This window comes from Melanotaenia boesemani, chromosome 23 (genome assembly GCF_017639745.1).
Source record: "Melanotaenia boesemani isolate fMelBoe1 chromosome 23, fMelBoe1.pri, whole genome shotgun sequence".
In the NCBI taxonomy this organism is placed as follows: Eukaryota; Metazoa; Chordata; class Actinopteri; order Atheriniformes; family Melanotaeniidae; genus Melanotaenia; species Melanotaenia boesemani.
Window position 1 is genome coordinate 13,554,480 of NC_055704.1, and position 22,124 is coordinate 13,576,603.

The following is a 22,124-nucleotide window of genomic DNA, read 5'->3' on the forward strand; positions in this document are numbered from 1 at the left end:
TATTTTTCATATGAAATGCAAATACGTTACCACAATTTTCTCATTCTTGTTAAATCATACAACAAAAGCCAAATCAGAGAATGACATGTCAGGCTGACTCATGGGCAACAGGTTCTGTTGCTTGCATGTGTGCTATGCTTGTTCCTGGAAGATTCCACTAGGGGGCGCATTAGAGAACTAGAATTTATAGGGCGTAAACAAAACGATAAACACGGTAACAACAGAGGAGGTTACAGTTTGGTTAACTTTAAGATCGTGACATAGAAACTGCAGCAGTCGTATCATAGATGGTATGTAAGGACAAGCATGTCATGTCTCGTTTTCAAAACTTTCTGTCAGTTTTACCCATTTGACTCTGAGATGTTAGAGCCAGTCAAATTAGTCCTATCACTGTCTCTACTTGCAAGCACATAGTGTTCTCCTCTGAGGACGTGCACAAACAACACTTCAAATAAGTGCAAAACAAGTGAAGCAAACATGATAATCATGTATGCACTTAATCAAAACTAGTTATATTTTGCGCCTTAGTGCTGAATGTTTTAGTCAGGTGGTGCTGCAGGCATTCAAGATTTAAGTGTTCAAGGTTTAAAGGTATGTACCTGCCTTACAAATCGATTAAAGTAACAGTAGATAACAAATACTGACATCTACTGGTCGGTTTAGAAATAGCAACCACTCAAACATCCTCTACTCACCATGCAGACACAAACTGCGTTTGTATCACAAGCCTAAGTTATTTATTAGGAAGAAAAATAGCAACTTCAGCGTCACGCCAAAGACTGTTCTGCATCCTATCCCAGATTTTCTTCATGTTTTCATGTTTTTGCTTTTTTGACAAGGTTGATTCAGGTGCAGTTGCCGTTTCTTGTACTAAATAATAATAATCTTCTTCTAAAAGAGATGCTCTCAACATTTTTTAAATTCTTCATTTTCTTCTTTGTTGTCCTATAAACATTAATTCTTGTATGTTCATTCTGAGGTAATAACAGTGTAATTCATTTAGAAAAGCCATTAGATATTATTAGAAACCTCATTCTTAATTCTGCAATAAGTTTTTTTTGATGTAAAAGAAATGCAAATTTAACAAATTGGAACCTACTATTAGTAATCGAATACAAGTTTAGATCCTATTTGGGTTTTTAAAATCAATTTTGGGCTGTCTGATTCCTCATTTTTTTAAATGATTCAGCTTCAATCAAACTAGTACCAGCGATATTTACATATGCTTTAACTTTACCACATTTTAAACTGATTATTGACTTTTTAAATAATGCATATTTGTTCTTATTTTTGGCATTACAAAGTACATTTTTTTGCAGGTCTGTGTGAATGTAGAAAAATAGCCTCTGTCTATATTGTTAAAAACCTCACACTAACTGTTACGTGCTATCGTTTGCCCTCTCCCTTTACAGTAATCCAGTTTGGTTTCGTCTCTCTGTTCGTGGCTTCTTTTCCACTGGCCCCTCTTTTTGCCCTCTTGAACAATATCATTGAGATCAGACTGGATGCCAAGAAGTTTGTTACAGAGCTGCGAAGGCCCGTCACCATACGTGCTAAGGACATCGGTAAGCTGAGCTGTCACACATAGAGGGTATTGAATGTTTAGGTAACTGTTTTTAAAACTTAAGAGTCCCATACAGCAGGATTAGATAGAACTTAATTCAATTTACAGTCCTTTTTTTTTTTTAGAATAAATAGCATTTCCTCCTCGTTTTCTTCCCTTTTAAGAAGTAAACGTTGTTAATCACATTTTGAAACATCATGGGACAGTAAAACCCCTCTGAAATCTGGCCAATTCGATTACTTTTTAGCTAACAGTGATTTTAAGCAATGAGACGGGTTTAGAGTTTACAAAGCGACATCCTTTAAGTTTGTTATTGCCAGTTCATCGATGTCTGAAAGCTCAAATTTCTTTCATTTTCTGAAACTGAAAGTCATATTTCATTTCAACTTGACTTTAATAAAAAACTTTACTGAGCTCAAAGGTCATGCGAGTAAGTTCCTCGCAGAGTTTACAAAAGACATTCACTTTAAAATTTATCTAGGCAATGTGAGAACTGCTTTATTGACACACCAAATTACACTTTCTTTTTTTGATATTTTAGCACCATTTTTCTCTTTCTTTTAGTTTTTTTTATAGCTTTATATTTACTACATTAGGTAACGTTGAAACATCAAGAGATGAGCATGACGTTGTGACACAAACTACCAGCTAGCTTTGCCTGCTACTCATTTTTAGCTTTTTGTGATTTGCTAGAAGGTTGATCATAAAGATAATCTCTGATTGGAAAAAGAGGTGGGAAGTGGAGAAAGAAAAGAAAGAAAGGAACACAGAAAAGGGGGAATCAAACCATAATACTGAGCAATGAAGTAAATCGCACAGATCCTTCTGGTATGTCACAAAGGGTGCTTTGTAAAATAAAAATAAATATAATAGCAGCAGCAGGTTTTTAAAAAGTTGGAAAAGGGAAAAAAAAAATTGGAAAATGAGTGGGATTAAGAAATTTGATTGGTTTTACAAAGATAAAAAAGAAAAGAGCACCTTAGTCTCAGGAGTAAATATGAACCAAGATTTATCAATCTTAAAAAAAACCACACATCTATGAATTGTGGAGCAATTTCAAACGATATTCTTTATATTCACACAAGCCATTTAATAAAAAGTAATTGCTTATCTCAGTAATTGTATATTGTTGTATATTCAGACCTTTGCTTTGCGCTTTAGAAGCTGCTAAACTGATAATAAAGAATTTCTATCACCTTGGAAACTGCAATGTGAAGATATTTTGAACATTTGCTCATGGAGGGATGAATTTCCCTGCAAAGGGATTAATAAAGTATTTTTCATTCATTCATTCATTCATTTCATTCATTCATTCATGCTAATGCATGTTTATGCATTAAGACACTTTATAGATTCCCATTTTATAGCATTAAAAAATTATAAAACAATAGTCCACAAATTACCCAATAATTAACAGTGTGACATTGAGTTGTTATTTCTATAGTCTAGAATAAACAGGATTCAACCATTAGATAAATTTTCTCAAAATCCAGTCATTTGTCCAAGTGATGAATCTTTATAAATGTTTTTTTTATATCTGTACAATCAGACAAAGTTACATTCACAGTTGTGGCCATTCACACTAAATATGCCTTTATTTTGTCTTTACCCGCTTCTCCTTTTCACACATACTCGCTTTTCTTTTTTTCTATAGGTATATGGTACAACATATTGAGTGGAATGGGAAAACTGTCAGTCATTATAAACGTAAGTATTAAGGCAATATCATTTACATTTCCCTAAATTCTGTGTTAAATTATTATGAGCAAACCTAAAACCATTTACTGTTGTCCAACTTTGAATCGTACATCAGGCTAAATTTGTGGCATTGGATTTATCATCAGCACCAATCTGCAGGGGTTACCAAATCTAAAATAAAACTGATTGCACTGTGCATGCTCACCACACAATCTTCTCCTGTACTTGTACAATATATATACATATACATATATATATATATATATATGAGGAAGAGGATAGTGAGGGGATGTCATCTGAGATCCAGAGAGGCTGGCAGCAGGTGCTCATCCCACAGCTGTAGATAAGAAAATGATATCACATATGTTCAAGTTCTGAAAAATCTTAAATTAAATTAAATTTAATTCAATTAATTATTGTGTATTAATTCAGCTTCTTAATCTCTGGAATCACGTTTGTACGAACAATCCATGTCCGATAGCTGCTTCAGGTGGGAGGAGACACTCAGGTAGAAACTCAGGGTCTCTATATGGTGGTAGGTTTACTTCACAGAGTCAGTTACCATGGTAACAGACTAGGGTTAAGATTTACGGTGCTTTCTGGGATGTAAACCCAGAGTTTCCCTCAACTCCCTCACCATAACCCGCTTTTTGGTTCTGGCCCCTGGAGGATAAATTATTTTATGATTTTTGCAGAATTAAAAGCCTCAACCCCCCCACCCCTAAAAAGGACTCAAAAATCAACTGGAAATCTGGAAAATTTTAACAAAATGATTGAATTTTAAAATGAAAAATGTGTGGGAATGTGTCTGTTTCGATGTGCTCTGTGAAGCAGTTAAGTACTCTATATTATATTACTCTATGTATTATAAACAGAATTATCTCGTGATTTCTACATCATCTAGTGTAAATCGTACATAATTCTCAGTCACTAGCAGTCTCTCCACATTTGAATGTCTCCAGGACAAATTTGGAGGGGAATTAAATCACTTTTAAACACAATTATTGGAGGTAATTCAATAATAATAATTTAAGGGGTGAATCTGGTTTTCCACGTGATGAAGGTACTTTGACTTGTGGAAAGACTTTAATGTATATTGTAAGGCTCTAGATGGAGCTTTATCTTTTCTGGAAAACCAGTTTCCAATAAAGTTAGATTTTTTGTCCTTAGAGGTACAGCATGACCTCATATTTGAGACAAATATGTTAATTTGTGTAGGCCACGGTGATGTGAGCTGGATACAAGAAATTCTGCTTGTTTTTTTTTTCTCAGACAGATAACCCAACTCTATTCCATTTACTTTTAATACTGAAGAGATTTGTGGAGGATTTAAAAACAAGGAGCATGAGTTTATTTATTTTAGAATCATGGAGGACTGGAATTCTACCAGGGAGCTTTACAGCAACAGAATACAGCAGAACTCCTTACAAAGGTTTCTGTCAGTCTAAAAACCTGCTTACTCATAAATATCCCCAAGGTTAAAAGAATCAGAAATGTAATGCATAGCCTTTCAGAACTCACTCATTTTAATAGAAAAGAAGGAACAATTAACATAAACTTTAGCATACACTGTTATCAACACAGAGCCACCTTAACATCATTAACTGGTGCATCCGTACTTCTTTAAACCTCAATCTAATTATCATGCTGTCACTTTTTTTGCCCTTTGTAACCAAAATCTATTAAAACTATGCACATGCATTTTATATTAACAGGGCAACTGCAGATGATATTAAATAACTGCCAATATCCTGCAGTTCACAATTTCATTCAATTTACTTGCAATATATCTAACATAAGCTTTCAATATAAGCAATAATATTTAGTTTTGATATCAGGAATAAAGCAAAGCCTCTTGTTAGATGTTGTAGAAATCACACCAAAGATCTCTCCTGTAGGCTATCCCATGAATATCCCTTTGATATTTGTCTTGCAGCATGAAACAGAATGACTTACCAGTGGAAAATATGTCGCCCTCTCACTCTAACTTTCTTTCTTCCTGTCTGTAGGCTTTTGTGATCGCCTTCACATCAGACTTCATTCCTCGGCTTGTCTACCAGTACATGTACAGCCAGTCGGGCACCATGAATGGCTTTATCGACCACACACTATCATACTTTAATGTGTCCAATTTGAAGCCTGGCACAGCGCCGCAGAACTCAGAGCATGGAGACATCACAGTCTGCCGGTAAAACACACACACACACACAGAGAAAGAGAGAGAAAACAATATTTCAGATACTTCAATAATTTATTTATTAAATTAGTGACAAGCTTGTCAGCATTGAGCAAATACAACCACATGGCTGATTCAAACATCTACCTATCACACATTTAGACGTACTCAAAAGCTTCTTACTTTCTCTTAACATGTAGAAAAATAGTCAGGCTTGTTTGCCTAGTCAGACAGAGGAATTTAACTTGGGTAGTTTGTCTTCAAGGATAGAACATCACTGATGTTATCATAGCTTAAAACTTATTAATACAAATAAATACATGCATGCTCCCTTCCAGTCTTTCTTATAACAGGGATTAATGCTCATTTCAAGTCTAGCAACCATTTCTTTGATGGACCTTGTTTCTTCTTTGGTCATGGATTTGATATCCTTCTCCAACTTGGCTTTTTCTTAAAATTTTAATTGTTATTTTTGTTAAGAGACCTTTGTGTTTCACCACAAACTCTGCAGATTTTTCCAGATAAAAAGCAGCTTGCTTTTTCCATTTTATGCCTTGAAAAAATGCTTATCAGTATCTCGCCCCACAAAAAGGCTAAAATGCTGCAACAAAAGTGCTCAGGTGTCAACAGTGTAACCCAATAACATTCAGCATGTCTCTGTAAATATAGAAGAGAGTGTGCGGGCCATTTGCCCACACCTTCTCTAATTGTAGTGTGTCAGTCTCGTCCTTGCTTTAATGAATCTACATACTGTGTAGAATATTTTAGTCCAGATCTGAAGATGTAGTTTTTGATTTGGAGCTGGTCTAATGTGGTCTAGGTTCCCAAGAATGCCCATTACACATTTGCATGGCAAATCTCAGCATTGTTCGTTTACATGTGTTTAGATAAGTTCTTTCTGACATTAGTTCTATTGTTGGCCGGAAACCAACCAATCAGAGGATAAGACACGTCAGCTACAGTCTCCATCTTCGGAGTCTCAAAACTCCAGCAGTTGAGCGAGCTAGGACTGTTTAGCTGAGCGTGCAGTCACAGATTGGCTCTCACGAGGGTGATGCTCTGCTTGCAGATATTGTGTTATTCCCTCACAGTGCAGAAATACCTCCACGCAATGTGTGTTTTCATTCACAGGTGCTTGCTTGTGTCACACACAACACTCCGTTTTCATGCGTACGGTCTGTTTTCAAGCACGCTCCTTTTGGCACTAAAGAAACACCATACACTCTTCTTTCTCTATCTTTCTCTATTTAGAGAGCACATTGGAGTTTTTTTCACATACAAACACACCTTCATGCAGAAAGTTATACCATACCATACCATACCATACTCAAAGACATTCTTACTCCACCAGTGATGTAGATGTAGTGAAGTGTTATCAAATGCTGAAGACAGTGCTCTATTGTGCTTTTATGCATTTTTACTGATGCCAATGGCAAAAGTCTCTTTCATAATGTCAATCTGAAGCGCTGCAGAAGAAAAGGTCATGGATGCTAGCACCCACAGACATCTGAAGTCGACCTGCTGTTACATAACACACCAGAGAATGACGATGCAAGAATGCATTCTTTGTGTTTGACCACTGTGAGACGTCACATCAGAAACATGACAAGATGCTTTACGCCGTTAACACTTATGAGGCGTGAAATTGGGTGGGTGATGCCCCAAGAATGGTTTATGTGTCTTGCAGTGTGTATTGCTGCACAGTGTGTGTGCTGCAGCTGCATCTGGGCTCAAGGCAAATCATTCAGAACTGTATGTCACATTCTTCAAACAGTTAATGACTTTCCCATTTTCTCTGGCTTCCTAATTCAGTTGGTGGTTAGGACTGTAGTTTCTATGGATGAATACATGCAATAGGGAAGAGAAAAGGTCAAGATTGGATGAATTGATGGATGGTAGTGCCAAACAGAAGGCTGAGGAAGTAGTGGTGATATCATCGAGTGAATGATCAGATAAGAACGCAAAGGAATGAGGCATCTTTTACGACCAGTAAGAGGAAGGAAAGACTCTGAAATGGCACAGAGTAAAGGAGGGTAGATGGATGGATAGTTAAATAGACAGATGGTGTGACAAACCATCAAGGTTTTAAATATTTAATTGAATTTAAAAACAGCAGTATGAGGAATTTGAAGATATTTTCTGAATCAGTGGGCAGAGCATCATCGTGTCATGTTTTTTATTCTCAGTCTTGTAGTCTAAATATAAATCTAGCTAAATTTTTGTTGAGGTTCTGCTTGTTATTGTGTGAAATAGTTACACTGTAAACTTTTAGAGATGCATTTTTATAGATATTTAACTTCCTCAAGATGCTGTTTTTTTATAGTCTCAAAGAAGATCTTTTCACTTGTAAATGGTGATTGTGGTGATGTAAAACATTTAGAGACCACAACCACCCTTGTCTCTGAATGCTGTGGTGAGATAAATTTAATTTTTGTTTGATATTTTTAATTTGAATCCAAGCCAAGTGAAAGTGATAAAAAAAGGTAAAGGTAAAACTGGTATTATAGCTGTTGTGCTTGAACGCTGTACGTCATCGTTGTCCAAGAATATTGGGCACATAGAGTAACAGAAGAGACTGTAATTCAAAATATGTGATAAACATAGAAGAATTTTAAACATTTAATTTACTTTTAAATATTTAAACAAAAGAGGATAGTTGCTATAAATTAAGTCAGGGTTCCTTTTAATTGTGTGGCATTGTGGGTACTGGAAGTGGCATAGTTGTTTAGGAAGTCAGTAAGTAAACAACCAAGCCTTATAAATATTATGCAGACATGATATTCATAATTGGCCATAAGGTGTTTAGATGGGCCTACATGGTTACATCATTAATGTTAATACCCTAAAGTTACAACAGGTGTGCTTACCGGGGCTGTCATTGTTTTTATTGATTGTGCATGTGTGCGCACTGTTTGTGTGACATTTCTTCAGTGTTACATCTGTGTAAATGACAGCAGACAGGTGATCAGGCAGAGAGATCATCATGAAGAAAACATTCAAAATAAAAGGTTCATAAGTCTCAAATCGCGAGTCGAGTTTTAACTCACTGGATATGAGACCCGAGTCCCAGACTCAAGTCTCTAAATAGTAGTACCTGCAGCTCTTGGAAAGATTATAGTGCTTAACATTAGAAGGTACCTGGAACCAGTGCTTTCCATTAGCTAAATAGCTAATTACTCCCTTCAGTCCAGCTGGCTACTTAATTATGTATGGATATTTTACATCCACTTAGCCTTTGTGTCACCTGGATGGTGACTCTTGTTCACTATTCCAGTAAAGATGGTTTTGTGGTTGAGACTGTATTTGTAACTGTAGTGTGACTTTTTAAATGCACTAGTCTAACAAGTCTTTTTTTTTTAGTCAAAGAAGCAAATGGTAATCATATTTCTTGTTTCAGCCAATACACAGTGATTTTTACACAGTGCCATTCTATGGATGGACAGTTTCATGTAGTGGTGATAACTGAATATAAAGGACTCTGGAAATCTCATAAAATACCTACACTATTGCCATGCAAACACATCCCCAGGACACCCCCATGATGCAGCGAAGTTCATTTTCAGCTTATTGAAACAATGCTGTGTTAAAAGGTGGTCCAACAAAAAAATCTTCTTTTGTGACTTTTTTTTTGTCCAGACGGTGTATAAAAAACAGAAATGAACTGATTAAAATAAACTTAAATTTTGAGCCCTGTTTTTTCCCTCCTCATTCCTTCTCTGTTCTGTCTGTCTATGAGAAATGATTAAATAATAGGAAATAAGTAAATTCATACATATACCAGATCAAGAGAGTGACACCAGATTACAAGCATGTTCTTTGATTAGGTTTAAGTGTTACTATATCATTTATTTTTCTTGGGCTGGGAATGGTTTGACCCTAGTTTGTCTAAAAATGTATTCCTGGGTCTCTGGAGGCACAAGCATTGGCAGCAGTAACTCATGAACACACACTCACAAATCTTGCATACTAACCATAAAACTATAATCTCATTGAGAGGTCTTATGAAAGAATATTAAGTTAGCTGCTCCAGTTGCTGTGGCGCTCCACTATCATAGCCAAACATGGAGCGTTTAGAAAACACACACATTTGTGAACACTCATGTAGCAAGACAAAGAGAGCAAAATGCTTATATGTAGTAAAAAAGAAAATGTTGTTTCCCTGAGAAATTTTAAGTTTATTTGAATGGAACGTGGCAGGAAGAGCACTCTTGTCTAACAGTTAAGTTAACAAACTACAAAACGCTGGAAAATATTGAGCATAAGATGAATAGATCAAAGAAAAAAGAGAGGGGAGAGAAGAGCTCACTCTCACAAGCAACATTCCTCACTTATGACTGTATAAGGAGAAGGAATCAGCCATCATAAGACCCTGCTAACACACACACACACAATGCACGCACACAGATTTCATCCTCTCTCTCTGTTGTTCCTATACTGTTAGTGTTAAACTTAATGACACAGTTCATTCAGCCTGTTTCATCTATTTGGGCTTCAGAGGAATTTTTTCATGACAGGGTGTGTGTAGATGTGAACGACTCATTATGTCTTGTCAGTGAAACTTTGATCTGAGGCGTCACATTGATGTGACATGCTGTGGTCGCTGTGTTTGACTGGTGTTTCCTGCATTTCCTCTTTGCAAACACAGTCTCATGACAAAAAGAAAAATAGTCACGAACAAAACCAAAAAACTTTAATTCATTTATGCAAATAGAAATAAATTGTATAATTTTTTTTCCCAGTATGACTTTGAAAGAAGTGCATTTGTAAAAGGAGTTTTCTTTCGTTTTTACAGAGAGCATTAGATCTGTCATCTGTTTAGCCAGAAAAGTTAGACTTGTGTTTGCTAGATATATATGAAGGTGTGTTTTGGTATGAGCCACAAATTTTTCCTGAACCTATTCAAACTGCAACCTAGAGGTAAAAACTAAATAACAAACATGAATTTCCTTAAGAACGTAGGTAAAAGAAATAAGTTTAGAAATGGCAAAAATCATTATTAATGACAGTCTCACAAAATGCTGTGAAACTGTATTCCTACATACAATTATTTTTACTTTTTCTTTAAATCAGACTAACAAGATCTTTTCCATTTTAATTAACTTAGAATGATTTTTGCAGAAGCTAGAAGTACAAAATAAATAAAAAAACTAACTATATTTCAGCTTTATTATTTATACCTATTTAATTAATTGTAAAAGAATAAGTCTGTCATATTTATCAGTATTCTCTAAATATCAAAATAGTTTGTATTGGAAACGTTGGTACAACTTGCTCCTTGCTTCAGACTTGAAAGATAAAATTATGCATATTTTTCAGGTCATGCTGGTTAGAGATGAATTTTATACACCAAAGCTACATAAAACCAAACTTTAAATATTAGTGCCTCTAACTGATCATTTTGCTTTAATTTGTCTCTTTGATGAACAACAACTTGTTAAAGCTGGATTTTGGACTTTTGTCTGAGACATACAAAACAAACAGACAACAACAGACTCTTGATTAACATGTGAAAATGGTCATAAATTAAAGGCCAGACTGGACTATTTCTTGGAAAATGTAAAAAAAAATAAAAAATAAAAAAAACAAGGCCAAAATTGGAGGGAAATCACCATCTTGCAAAATGAGTCCTCCACAGAAGACATAATGCAAAGCATAATAAGCCCTTCTTGCACGACAGCAACATGATAAAAGCTACAATAAACAAAAACTTACAATTTCAAAAACAGAAGCAAAATATTATTTGCACATGTGTTCATGGTTTAGTGGTATTTAGCTGTTGGTCTACCCTTCATTTACATTAGTATTTATCTACAACTGAAAACCATTAAGTATGCAGTAACAGATAATTGCTGCACTGTAATTTGGTTGAGTTTGTGGATTGTTGTTGACTTTCATTAATTACAGTAATTGTAGTTGTATTTTTATGCATTTCATCTTTTTGTATGTATTTTCTTTTTTCTTCTGTTTGTTGTGTGTATGTTTTAGTGAGGGTGTGACAAGACTTATCATGGAAATCTGTGTTTAATGCTATGGTTATGGATTTTCTGCCTTAAATCTGCAAAACACCTGCACCTGTACAACCACAACCCCACAAACAAGCAAGAAGCTGACAAACTAATAGAAAAAAACAGGAACTATCAGCTGTTTGTTCAAGTTGAGCAAGAGATCTGTAGCTGCAGCCAGCCAGAGTCATGACTGTTGGTGGTTAGCATTCCCTAGCTTGGCCCCACTCACATGCTATCTGCTATCTCATGCCTTTTGCTAGCAGTCATGTCCCAGCCTATGCCGAACAGGCAGCTGCTAACTGCAACCAGTGCTGGCTAGCACGTAAGGCCAAATTAACATCTCCATGCCGTTCCATTCCTTGAATATAGAGAATAATATACCTAAGCCATTTCAAGGCCATGCAAGTTTTCTTTGCGGCAAAAACTTTTTTTCTTTTAAGTGATGTTTTGGCCCTTGTGTTATGATAAGTTAAAAATATGTTTTTTCTGACTATTTTAGTGGATTTTTTACTGTAGTTTGATGTCTCCTTTCATGTCCCGAATGAAGTAATCTGAGCTAATTCTGGTTGAATGAGTGCACATTAGATACCTAATGCGCTACAAAGCAGATCTTTCTGTATGTAACATTCATTGTATTGAAAGGATGCATTTTCTGCTTATTGATCATCTCAAGTTTAACAATAAGATCAATTGTATTCCAGTGAATGCTTTAAAATGAATGCTTCATGCTTTACTTTACATCATGGAGGATATGCAGCCTCATACAAAACCTGTGAAAACAGAGCCCAGGCATTCTAATAGTCTTTGCAGATTCAGATCTGACTGACTGTTTCCTGTTTATTTCCAAGTTTTGCTCGATTATCAGATCAGTAGCCTGCATCACAGTGCTTGGATGAGCAATGCTATGAAGTAAAATGTAAATCCAAGTGTCAGATTTTTTGTGTAATTAAGTAGCATTTTACAGCAATTTTAATTACCTACAAGTTTAAACCAGGCCACCAAGTTTTAATCATTCGGTTCTAAAATCTGTAATATAGTTATATATTACACATATACTGCTGTATTTTGAATGGTACAACAGTGTTCTCTTATTTGTTACTCTGGAGTATGTGTAGATGGTCATGTCATAGAGCTTCTGTGTCCTTTTAGTACTCCATTTGTGAATGAATGACTGTAGTAAAGTAGCAGTGCTGTATATAAAACCTTTAAAGTGGAACATGAAGAGGTGGTAAACTTTATGATCCAACAGGAGCAACAGGAAACAGCTTGGTCAAACTGCTCCATTCCCTTGGCTTTGCACTAGATTTTATTGAACATAAAGATCAGAATATTTATATTATCTAAACTCAGTTAATGTAGATTAAGACTGAAACTTTTTAAAAACTTTTATTGAGTGTTATTCAACTATCAAAAAAGGATAATCAAAAAAAGGTGATTATAGCTATATGATGTTTTTTTTTTCTAATAATATCCTGATAGGATTGTCATTTTAATCAATTTTGGCTTTGGTAATTGTTTAGTGCAACTTTAAAAACTTAACAGACCTCATTCACATGTGCTGTAAATTTCCACGCTTTAAAGTCTTGAATGGAATTTTGACTTCTCATTTGTCATGGTTGAGTATTTGGAGAATCCAAATACAAACTCACTGGAGGCAAGTAGACAAAAAGATTTTATTAAATGAACTAAAAGAAAAAAATTGCAAAAAGGCGCTTCAGGGAAGGATTTCCAATACAAGTATGAATTTAAAAAAAAGGGAGCATAAATGGGCTTTAAAACAATAATCTAGCAGGTGAGGAGCAATCAAACAGGACACAGGACTGAGGAAACAAACAGAAAAATCAGCTGAAATAAAGCAAGAAGTAAGAATCAAAATACAAAAAATAAAAACTCATAAGACAAAGTTAAGACTAAAAGAAAGAAATGTAGATTAATTTGAAACAAACCAAATAAAATTATATTTGTCTGATGGCCAGTGATCTTTTCACCTGAAAACATCCCAATTATGAAATAACACATGGAGTCATGTAGCATTAAAATGTATGCTAGAGATGTTTGTGAACATGAAAACTAAATGTCCCTGACTTCTTTTGGAGTACTCAAACCTTTATTTTGCACCTTCCCAGGCCTGAAACTTTCCTGAAATGCTGAGCTGCTGTGATAGCACAGTTCACAGGTTTGATTTCCAGTATGGCATCAAAACATTTGCTTTCTATCACCGGTTTCCACACACCACTAACTAGAAAATAATACACTTTCACCATCATGAACAAAGCTTAAAAAGATAAAGCAGATTATAGATATATTACAGCTGTCAAATGATCCAAAATTTTTAATCAGATTAATCACGGCTTACAAATCAATTAATCATGATTAATTGTGATTGATCACCATTCGCAACCATGCCTGAAAGTTCCCCTCTTTACTGCAAGCCAATGCATACAAATATTTAGTGTTAACTGACCTTCCCTTGGGTAAAACATCAGATGTCCAAGGGCCAGTAAATGCAGCATGTTATGTACTGCTATATGTTGTTCTGCATCATCTCTACCATGTTCTAGACCAATATGCAAAATTCATATGGCATCTTCTACTGTCTTTCCTTCTACCATCATTATCACATAGCTTTAATAAAATAAAATAAAATAAAATGGTATAACTATATCATAAAACTACCAGATGTTGACAAATGAAGTTAAATAGCTGATATTGATGAAGAAACTGAAACTAAAAACACAAAGGTCTCATTTGTGTCCCCCTTTTCCTGGTTAGCGCTTCTGCATGGCCCCCCTTCAAAACATTTCTAGACCCGCCCTTGCAGAGCTGAAGTATAAATCTTGTCCACCGCCTGTCAGCTTCTGTATAGGAGAAGGTCTTGCCAACAACAATACCTTGGGGGTAAATATGTGCTGGTATGAACCATGAAACCATGCACTGACAAACATTCTGTGTTCTTTGCTGATTAAATGCATTCATTTTGTAATAAAGTAATTGTAATTAACGCGACCCCTTTATATACGTGTATATATATATATATATATATATACCATAATGAAAGCATTAGAAATCCCCTGCCTTTACTTCAGTAACTCACTATCATTGTCATAAGCAAAGCTTCCCATACCATGATATCTCCTCCACCATGCTTCACAGTGGAATATAGTCTTTCTGCATTTCGCCAAATATAGCACAAGTAGAGCCAAAATCTTAAATTTGGACCAAAATACAGTTTTTAACAGTTCTAATGTCAACTCCTTAAGTTTCTCCTTCTTATTAGCCTCTCTCAACAATGATTAATTTGCTCTTATACAAATTAACTCAGTTTGACAAAACAGCCATAGTTAAAGCAATGTTTCAGACTGACTGAGATTCATCTGTAGGGGACCATGCAGAAAAGGTTTAGGAACTACTAGTTTAGAGGAACTTCATGAAACTTATTGAAGAAATGCTGCAAGTGAACACAGCTATCATGAACACAACAGGTGGCTAGGACTAGCTGCTATAATGGGAGCCAAAGCCCAGTCAGGATTATGGTTAGCAATAAGGCTTGAACGGAGAATAGATTGAAATTAGAGTAAGGCATGAACTTGTAATGGTCAAAGTGAGGGTAAAGGGTGTGCTTTGGCTTTCAAAAATAAAAGGAAATAAATGTAAGATTCAAAGATAGCTGTGCAAGTTTGTTTGGGAATGTGTGTGTCTGAGACAGGTGAAATCACATCCTCAGTCTACCCTGTCAAATAAATTTTTTGTTTCATCTTACCAGTCATAAACAAAACACATCTCCTCTGTCTGTCTCTCCTGTTCTCCGTCATTTTTTTTTCTAACATTCCTTCCTTTCTTGTTTGAGTCTGGCCATTTGCTCAACATGTGTTTCAGGTTTTCTGCAGTTTATTTGGCCAGCACAATAAAGAGTGTTTACTACAAAGAAAACAAAGGATAAGAATCCAAATAAAGTTTATTGCACTTTGAGTCGGAGCTGAAGCTGAGTGGAGGAGAAAGATGCTTTGATGAGCCTCAGCCAGATGATGATAAATCAGTTCGATCGCAGAAAACTAAGTCTGAGCAAATAAGTTTAAGTCAGATTCTCAAACTCTGAAAGTCTTTCCCAGTAATAACTCGTACAAAGAGCAGGAATGCTTGGATTATTCACAGAGTTTATGTTCGGCAGGATTCTCAGATAAGATACATCTTCCTCCAAGACTGAAACAATGAAACTAGAGATATTTATTTGACTTGATTTTTAGACTCACTAATTTATGCTTCTGTATTTTGTTTCAGGTATAAAGACTACAGGGAACCCCCCTGGTCTCAAGATGCATACCAGTTCTCCAAACAGTACTGGTGTGTCTTGGCTGCCAGACTGGGTTTCGTCATATTGTTCCAGGTAAGAAATTTAGTCTGTTTTTCCTTCTTTTTTTCACAGGGCGAAAGGTAATTTCACTTCATCCATATTGTCTTTTTAATTATGTATTTTACAGCTAGATGGAATTGATTTGAAAGAAAAAATGGAGCATGTGTTTATATGTGTGTGTGTTGGGCCAGTCAATCCAAACTGGGTGGATTTGGTTCTTGTTATAATCAGGAATATTAACAGAGACATCAGTCAGTGACCTTTTTTGTTGTTTGCGTGCATGCCTCACTAACGTGCAGACCAAATGTCCCTCCAACACTAAAGCTGTTGGAGGAGCTTTCTTCATCTTAGCTGCAGACCACTCAATAATCACCAGCACATTCAGGTTATTTTAGAGTTGACCACTGATTTTATCCAGCTTTTAGAGGCAGTCACGGTACTTTAAATCCTTGGGGGAAAATGGCCGTCAGTTATTTTTACCAAAACAAAATATGCAGGAGTGAAATATCCTTTTTGCCTCTGTGACTTATCATTTTAAAGAATGAATGAATGACAGAATAGACTAAATCTACAAAACAGTGGGGACCTACTTCCTGTAAAATGTCAGCCAGCTAGTTCACTTTCACTCTGTGTTACTCTGGCTGTGTTTGGTCAAGTTTGAGAATATTTCTCAGATAAAGAAGGTTAAATTTCAACAAAAAAGAAGCACAACAGCAGAACATTGTTGTATTCAAGTAAACCTAGTAAATACAAGTTTTGCATATGTCACATTTACTCATATGCAGAAATAAAGCTAAACTAAATCAGCATCACTGCGGTTTGCTTTTTAGAAGTATCATATAAAAATCTATAGAATCAGTTAGCTAGCGGTTAGCGGAACTAGTCTGCATTAAATCTGCAGGATAACTTTCACTTCAGCTGTGAGATTATTCGTTTTTCTTTAGTGTTTGATATTGTTTGGTCCTAATAGTTCTCTTTTCTATGTTGCAAAAGTTTTGTTGAGTTTTGGTCTCTCATTTACACAATAAGAGAGTGAAATCCTCTTGAAACACAGGGTTAATTGTATCATGTAAACATGAACTGGAATCTTGTCAAAGATTAATTCTGTCACATCATCTTGCACTTGAAAGCATGAAAATGACTACAATGGTGGACCTTCGTGTTCTCATTGTGCTGCTTGTTGTATGGTCTGAATGACAGTAAAGTTGACATAATCATCATTAGACATTTATTTATGTCCTCTCTCCTGCTTCCAGAACCTGGTGATGTTCCTCAGCCTCATGGTTGCCTGGGTGATCCCAGACGTTCCCAAATCCATAGTGGAAAAGCTCAAACGTGAAAAGAAGCTTCTAGTCAATCTGTTTTTGCAGGAAGAGAAGGAGAAGTTCCAGCTCATCCAGAGCCTCTTTGTCAAGGATGCCACTCTCCATCCTAAAAGCCAAGAACCCTGCCCAGGCCAGGCCTTCCCCATACTGGGCCGCTACAGTACTCTACCCTCAGGCCCCACAGCCGGAGAAGGAGGCGGAGGCCCGAGGCCGAGGTGTAGGGCAGCCAGCTTCAGCCAGTTCAGGGAGAAGACTTCCTCGCCTCAGAATACAAACTCAAGACACACAGCAGTGTGACATGTAATACATCCATAGGTGGTGGTGTTCAGCTGGGCCTCGGGGCTGTAACTCGAGTGACTCCATCCTTTTGTGTCTTTACCTGTGTCTTTTTTGTCTCGGTGCGTGTGACACAGTAGTGCGGTGATTAAATCCCCACAGCTCACCTCTGAACGTTAAAATTTGTGGTCACAGTGTGGCTGAATATGTATTGTCTGCACGGACAGAATGAGTGTGTGTGTGTGAGCGTGTGTGCTGTTCCTACTAGCATGACTGTTCACCTGATAAAATGTTGTCATTTTTACTTTTTGGTAAAAATTAATTATTTAGTGAGGCGCAAAAGCTTCATAGCGTAGAGAAGCAATAATTACCATATTAGGCTGAGTAAATAAATATTTAAGGAACCTGGAAAAACCATGAGCTAACAAACAGGTTCATTAATAAGCACTTAACCATCATAAACAGACTGATGGACATTATGGCTTACTAGTAGGGCTGTCTGATCTGTATTTTCCTGCTTTATGTGTTTATTCCCTTTATGTATTTTTGTTTACAGATTTTGTAGCTTTTAAAAAAAATCCACATCTTCTTTATAATTCAGGAATCACTTTGAACAATTTTCAGAACTTTCTACAATTGTATCGTGACTGAAGATACTGCTGCTGGTTTTTGTTTCTCTACACCTTGCCCTTCTTAATGGATGGAAAATGGGCCAATGTGAAGCACTGTTGTGCCAGGGATTCTTGTCCACACTGTAGTTTTAGAGTTTGATTATCTGTGAACCAAAAAATGAACGAAAACCTCTCATTAGCCATATGGACTTTTACAGGTGTCAGCTGGCTGCAGAATGTAATGGAACAACACTTAAAACTGATTAATGCACAGGGAAGGTCTACGACTTAAAGCAAGCTGGAGTAAGTTCGTTGTGTTTAATGGGAACTGAACAAAATAATTCATCAGTATTCCTTTTTTTAAAATATTGCAACTATTAAGACCTACTAAGAATACTTAAGACCTTAATCTCACATAAAATAACTCAAAAGTCTTAAGCTGTTGAATGACTTAAACTAATGTTATTTTGTGCGATTATGTAATTTGTTAATGAGCCCAGATCAGTAATTCCATCAAGGTTTTATTTAGATCCTTTCGGCTTAGTCAGTCATCAAGACATCTGGCTTAACTATAGCAACATGGCTGTTAAAAAAGTAGTGAGATACAAATTAGATTAGCTTTTAATTGTTAAAATCAAACTGAAATTTGAATTCTAGTCACATTTGTGCAAGGAAATATACACTGATATGCAATAACATGACCACTGACAAGTTATGTGAAAAACATTAGCTCATTATGTTGGTACTTAGCAGCAGGTGGGATAAATTAGGCAGCAGGAGAACATTGTGTCCTTGAAGTCAATGTGTTTCAAGTAGAAAACATAGACAAGTGTAAGGATTTAAGCGACTCTGACAACAGCCAAATACAGTATATTATATTTTATAAATTTATTTACACAACAGTCATATTTGTTTCTCCAACTGCAGTTCTTGTGGTACCTTCAAAAAGGTACCAAAACAGTGAACTGGTGGTAGAGTTATGGATGGTTAAGGCTTATTAATATTCTTAGTGAACAAACATAATCAAACACAATCCAAAAGAAGAGGAACTGGGGCTTAAATTGCAGAAAAAGTTGATCTGAGTTTCACAGTGCAGTTTGTTGCTTTTGAGGCTGGGTTGCCACAGACCAGTCCGGGTACCCATGCTGATTTATGTGTACCACTAAACGTGCTTACAATGGACAGGTGAGCATCAGACACATAGCAATACAAAAAGGTGAACTGGACTAATGAATCATATTTTCTTCTATATTGTGTTATTGGTTGAGAAGGTAAGCTGGCAGGGCAGTGAGATGCTTTGGTCAGTCTGCTGCTGGGAAAGTCTGGGTCTAGCCATTCATGTGGATGTTATTATACCAGCCACCTAAACATTGTTGCTCACTTAAAATACCCTTTAATGAAAATGTTTTTGTATTCCATAATGGAGGTGGGCAGAAAACCCGCCTAGAACCTTTTAGGTTTTAATTTGCCCTCTAGATTCTTCCGATCACAGTCCAAATGAGCATCTTTATGATCTAAACATGCTTTGATCCACAGGGGGCTCACTTGGCAACCTAAGGAACACAAAGAATCTTTTTACTGACTGCTTGGTACCATATAGTATGGCATACTTTCAGAGGCTTAGCTAAAGCCAGACTTCGGGAAAAAGAGTGACCTACTTCACCCAATATTAGACTGGTGGTCATGATGTTATGGCTGATCAGTGTAAGATGTAACAATACTACAGTTAATGTACAGAACTACATTAATTAAGGAAAGCCTCCCAATGGCCACTTCTGGTGGTATTAGGATCATATTTTGGGGCAAGTGTTCATTGCAGCACTATACTGATTGAAGTACTTCATTGCTATGCAGCTTGCAAATAATACTAGAAAAGATTTGTTCTCTCAACAAACCCACATGTGAATAAGTATTGCAAGTGCTGTAAGAGATTTGTCTGTTCACTGTTGGAGAGGATATATGGTGCTGTGTATTTCACTTAATTGATGCTAATAGTGTGTCATTTAATATTGGACTAACTTTACCCTCGTCTGAATAGCTCTAAAGTTGATATTCAGTTTGTAATTATGACAAAGAAAGTTTGACTAGTCTAAATGCTCATCTTGGAGCAACAAAGTACGGAGAAGCACTCACATCCCATGGATCCATTTTAGTAGCTACTTATGCTGTTTGCTGCAGCTGTTGGCTGTTGAATCAAAGAAATCCTTGTTGTAATCACAGAAATCTCACCCATCAAGTAAAGGCTGGCAGGTTCATTTGAATTATATCAGCCGTTATTCTTTCTCAAGCCTTTATTATTAGTAAAATATAAAGAACTCGTATTGCAGATGCTAGCCCGGCACCGTAATGCTAGCATCTGCAACTTGAACAGCCTACAGTGGTGGAATATATTAAAACCCCAAGCAAATACATGCTGCTGATCTACTAGCAGAAACTGACTTAAAGTTTGGTTAAACAAAGATAATAGATGTGAACTTAGTTAAGCTTAAGTCAGAGTGTGTCTTGCTAGCCACCCATGTCATTTACAGACTTTTTGAGGGTGAGTAGACTTCACAGAAATAAATGGAAGCCATCTTGAATCCCCATGTCTTATTCTTGTTAACTTGCCGACATGCTGTAAACCTTCAGTGCTGTTTTTGATGCCTTGTAACTGCTTTTTATTTCCAGTTCAGTACTTCGGTTGCTCAGTTAGAACTCAGTCACAGACTGTTAACTTTACATGTATTAAAACTGACTTTAGGAAATTGTGATAAAGGTATATTTGTTATACAAGCTTCTGTTGTTCATCTTTACTTTAAGCTGGTGTACAAATTCCTAAATACAGAATTGTTAGATGGATGACAGTCTTTGTGTTGTTTACTATTATATTTCCTTTTCTCTATTTTAATGAAACATTTGGTTTTTTGATGAGGTATTTGTAAAGAAAACAGAAAAAAGAAAGTAACAGGCTGCATGAATTTGACTTGACGATCACTCTAAAATCAAGTTGTTTAGATAATTCTACATGTACAGACATACAGATATCTTTTTAAAATGATAATTTTGGCTTTTTTTTCATCTCCAAATCAGAGTTAAACCAGAGTTAAAGTTAAACCTGCTGGAGGCTGTTTTGGGCATAAAAGACTTTTTATGTTATGTGGGGAAATGTTGCTTTAAGATTCAGGCCATGTCCACACAAAAACAAGTTTAGATTTATCAACTTTATGATTTGGATGTTTGGTCCATATGGAACCGGTGAAAACAAAAATTTTTAAGCTGCTTTTCAAAGTGAATAAATCTTAAAATGCCATCATTTTATTTCTGTGTTTACAACCCACATTATCTTTCCTGAACTGAGGACACCAAAAGCTGCACATATTTCTTGAAATATGGGCATGATAAATGTTTTTATTGCAAAACTGGTTCAGTCTTCATGGGGATGTAGCTTTAAAGACTCTTTGGACCGCTCAGGAAAGCCCATGCACCAAACACAGACATTTTTTTCCCCAAAAAACTAATGAAGATAAACTTCATCAAAGACAAAAGCAACTGAGTAGAAATATCTAGAAATACAACTTTGGAGTGTTCAGACTGCATTGTGTCTAGCTATTTAAAAAATTAACTAAAAACACTTTATGTGTATTGTTGCCCTCTAGTGGCCAGAAAATATTTAATACAACTTTAATAGAGGGAACATTTTGTAAAAACAGCCCCTTTGTCTGTACTTTAGATCATACATATTACTGTCTGATAAAACTAACAAACAAAAGAAAACAAAACTAACACACACAACCTTGCCACTTTGATTGTAGCTCTAATAAAGTGGTTCAGATTTGCAGAGAATTTCTGTCATCACTTGAATGCATCACCTTTCCACTGGTGAAAAAATGAAAACTGATTGGTTATACACTTGGATGGATGTTAACAATGCTAACACATCAAGTATGCAGCCTCCCCAGCAACCACTTTCACCACCCAGCCTCCCAGAATCCACTTCATGAGGCTTCACAATTGGTAAAAATGGTTATGGACGTTCAAACATTTCTGACTGGCCCACATTCTTAACTATGATTGAAGCTAAATGAGTTAACATGATAAACTACTGCATGAGTGTTGTGCTGTCGTGCGTTTTTAGAGGC

At 36.1% G+C, this 22,124-nt stretch overlaps 1 protein-coding gene across 2 annotated transcripts in view; it reads left to right on the forward strand.

The window, feature by feature from the left end:
• The window catches only part of ano2b (anoctamin 2b), a 68,671-nt gene extending 47,376 nt beyond the window's left edge, over positions 1–21,295 (forward strand). For both annotated transcript variants that reach the window (XM_041977944.1, XM_041977945.1), the window contains 5 exons: positions 1,413–1,565; positions 3,219–3,271; positions 5,272–5,450; positions 15,722–15,827; positions 17,051–21,295. In XM_041977944.1, the coding sequence (XP_041833878.1) occupies positions 1,413–1,565; positions 3,219–3,271; positions 5,272–5,450; positions 15,722–15,827; positions 17,051–17,416 (857 nt within the window). In that variant the 3' untranslated portion in view covers positions 17,417–21,295. The remainder of the gene's footprint in view (positions 1–1,412; positions 1,566–3,218; positions 3,272–5,271; positions 5,451–15,721; positions 15,828–17,050) is intronic.
• The last annotated feature ends 829 nt before the right edge of the window (positions 21,296–22,124 follow it).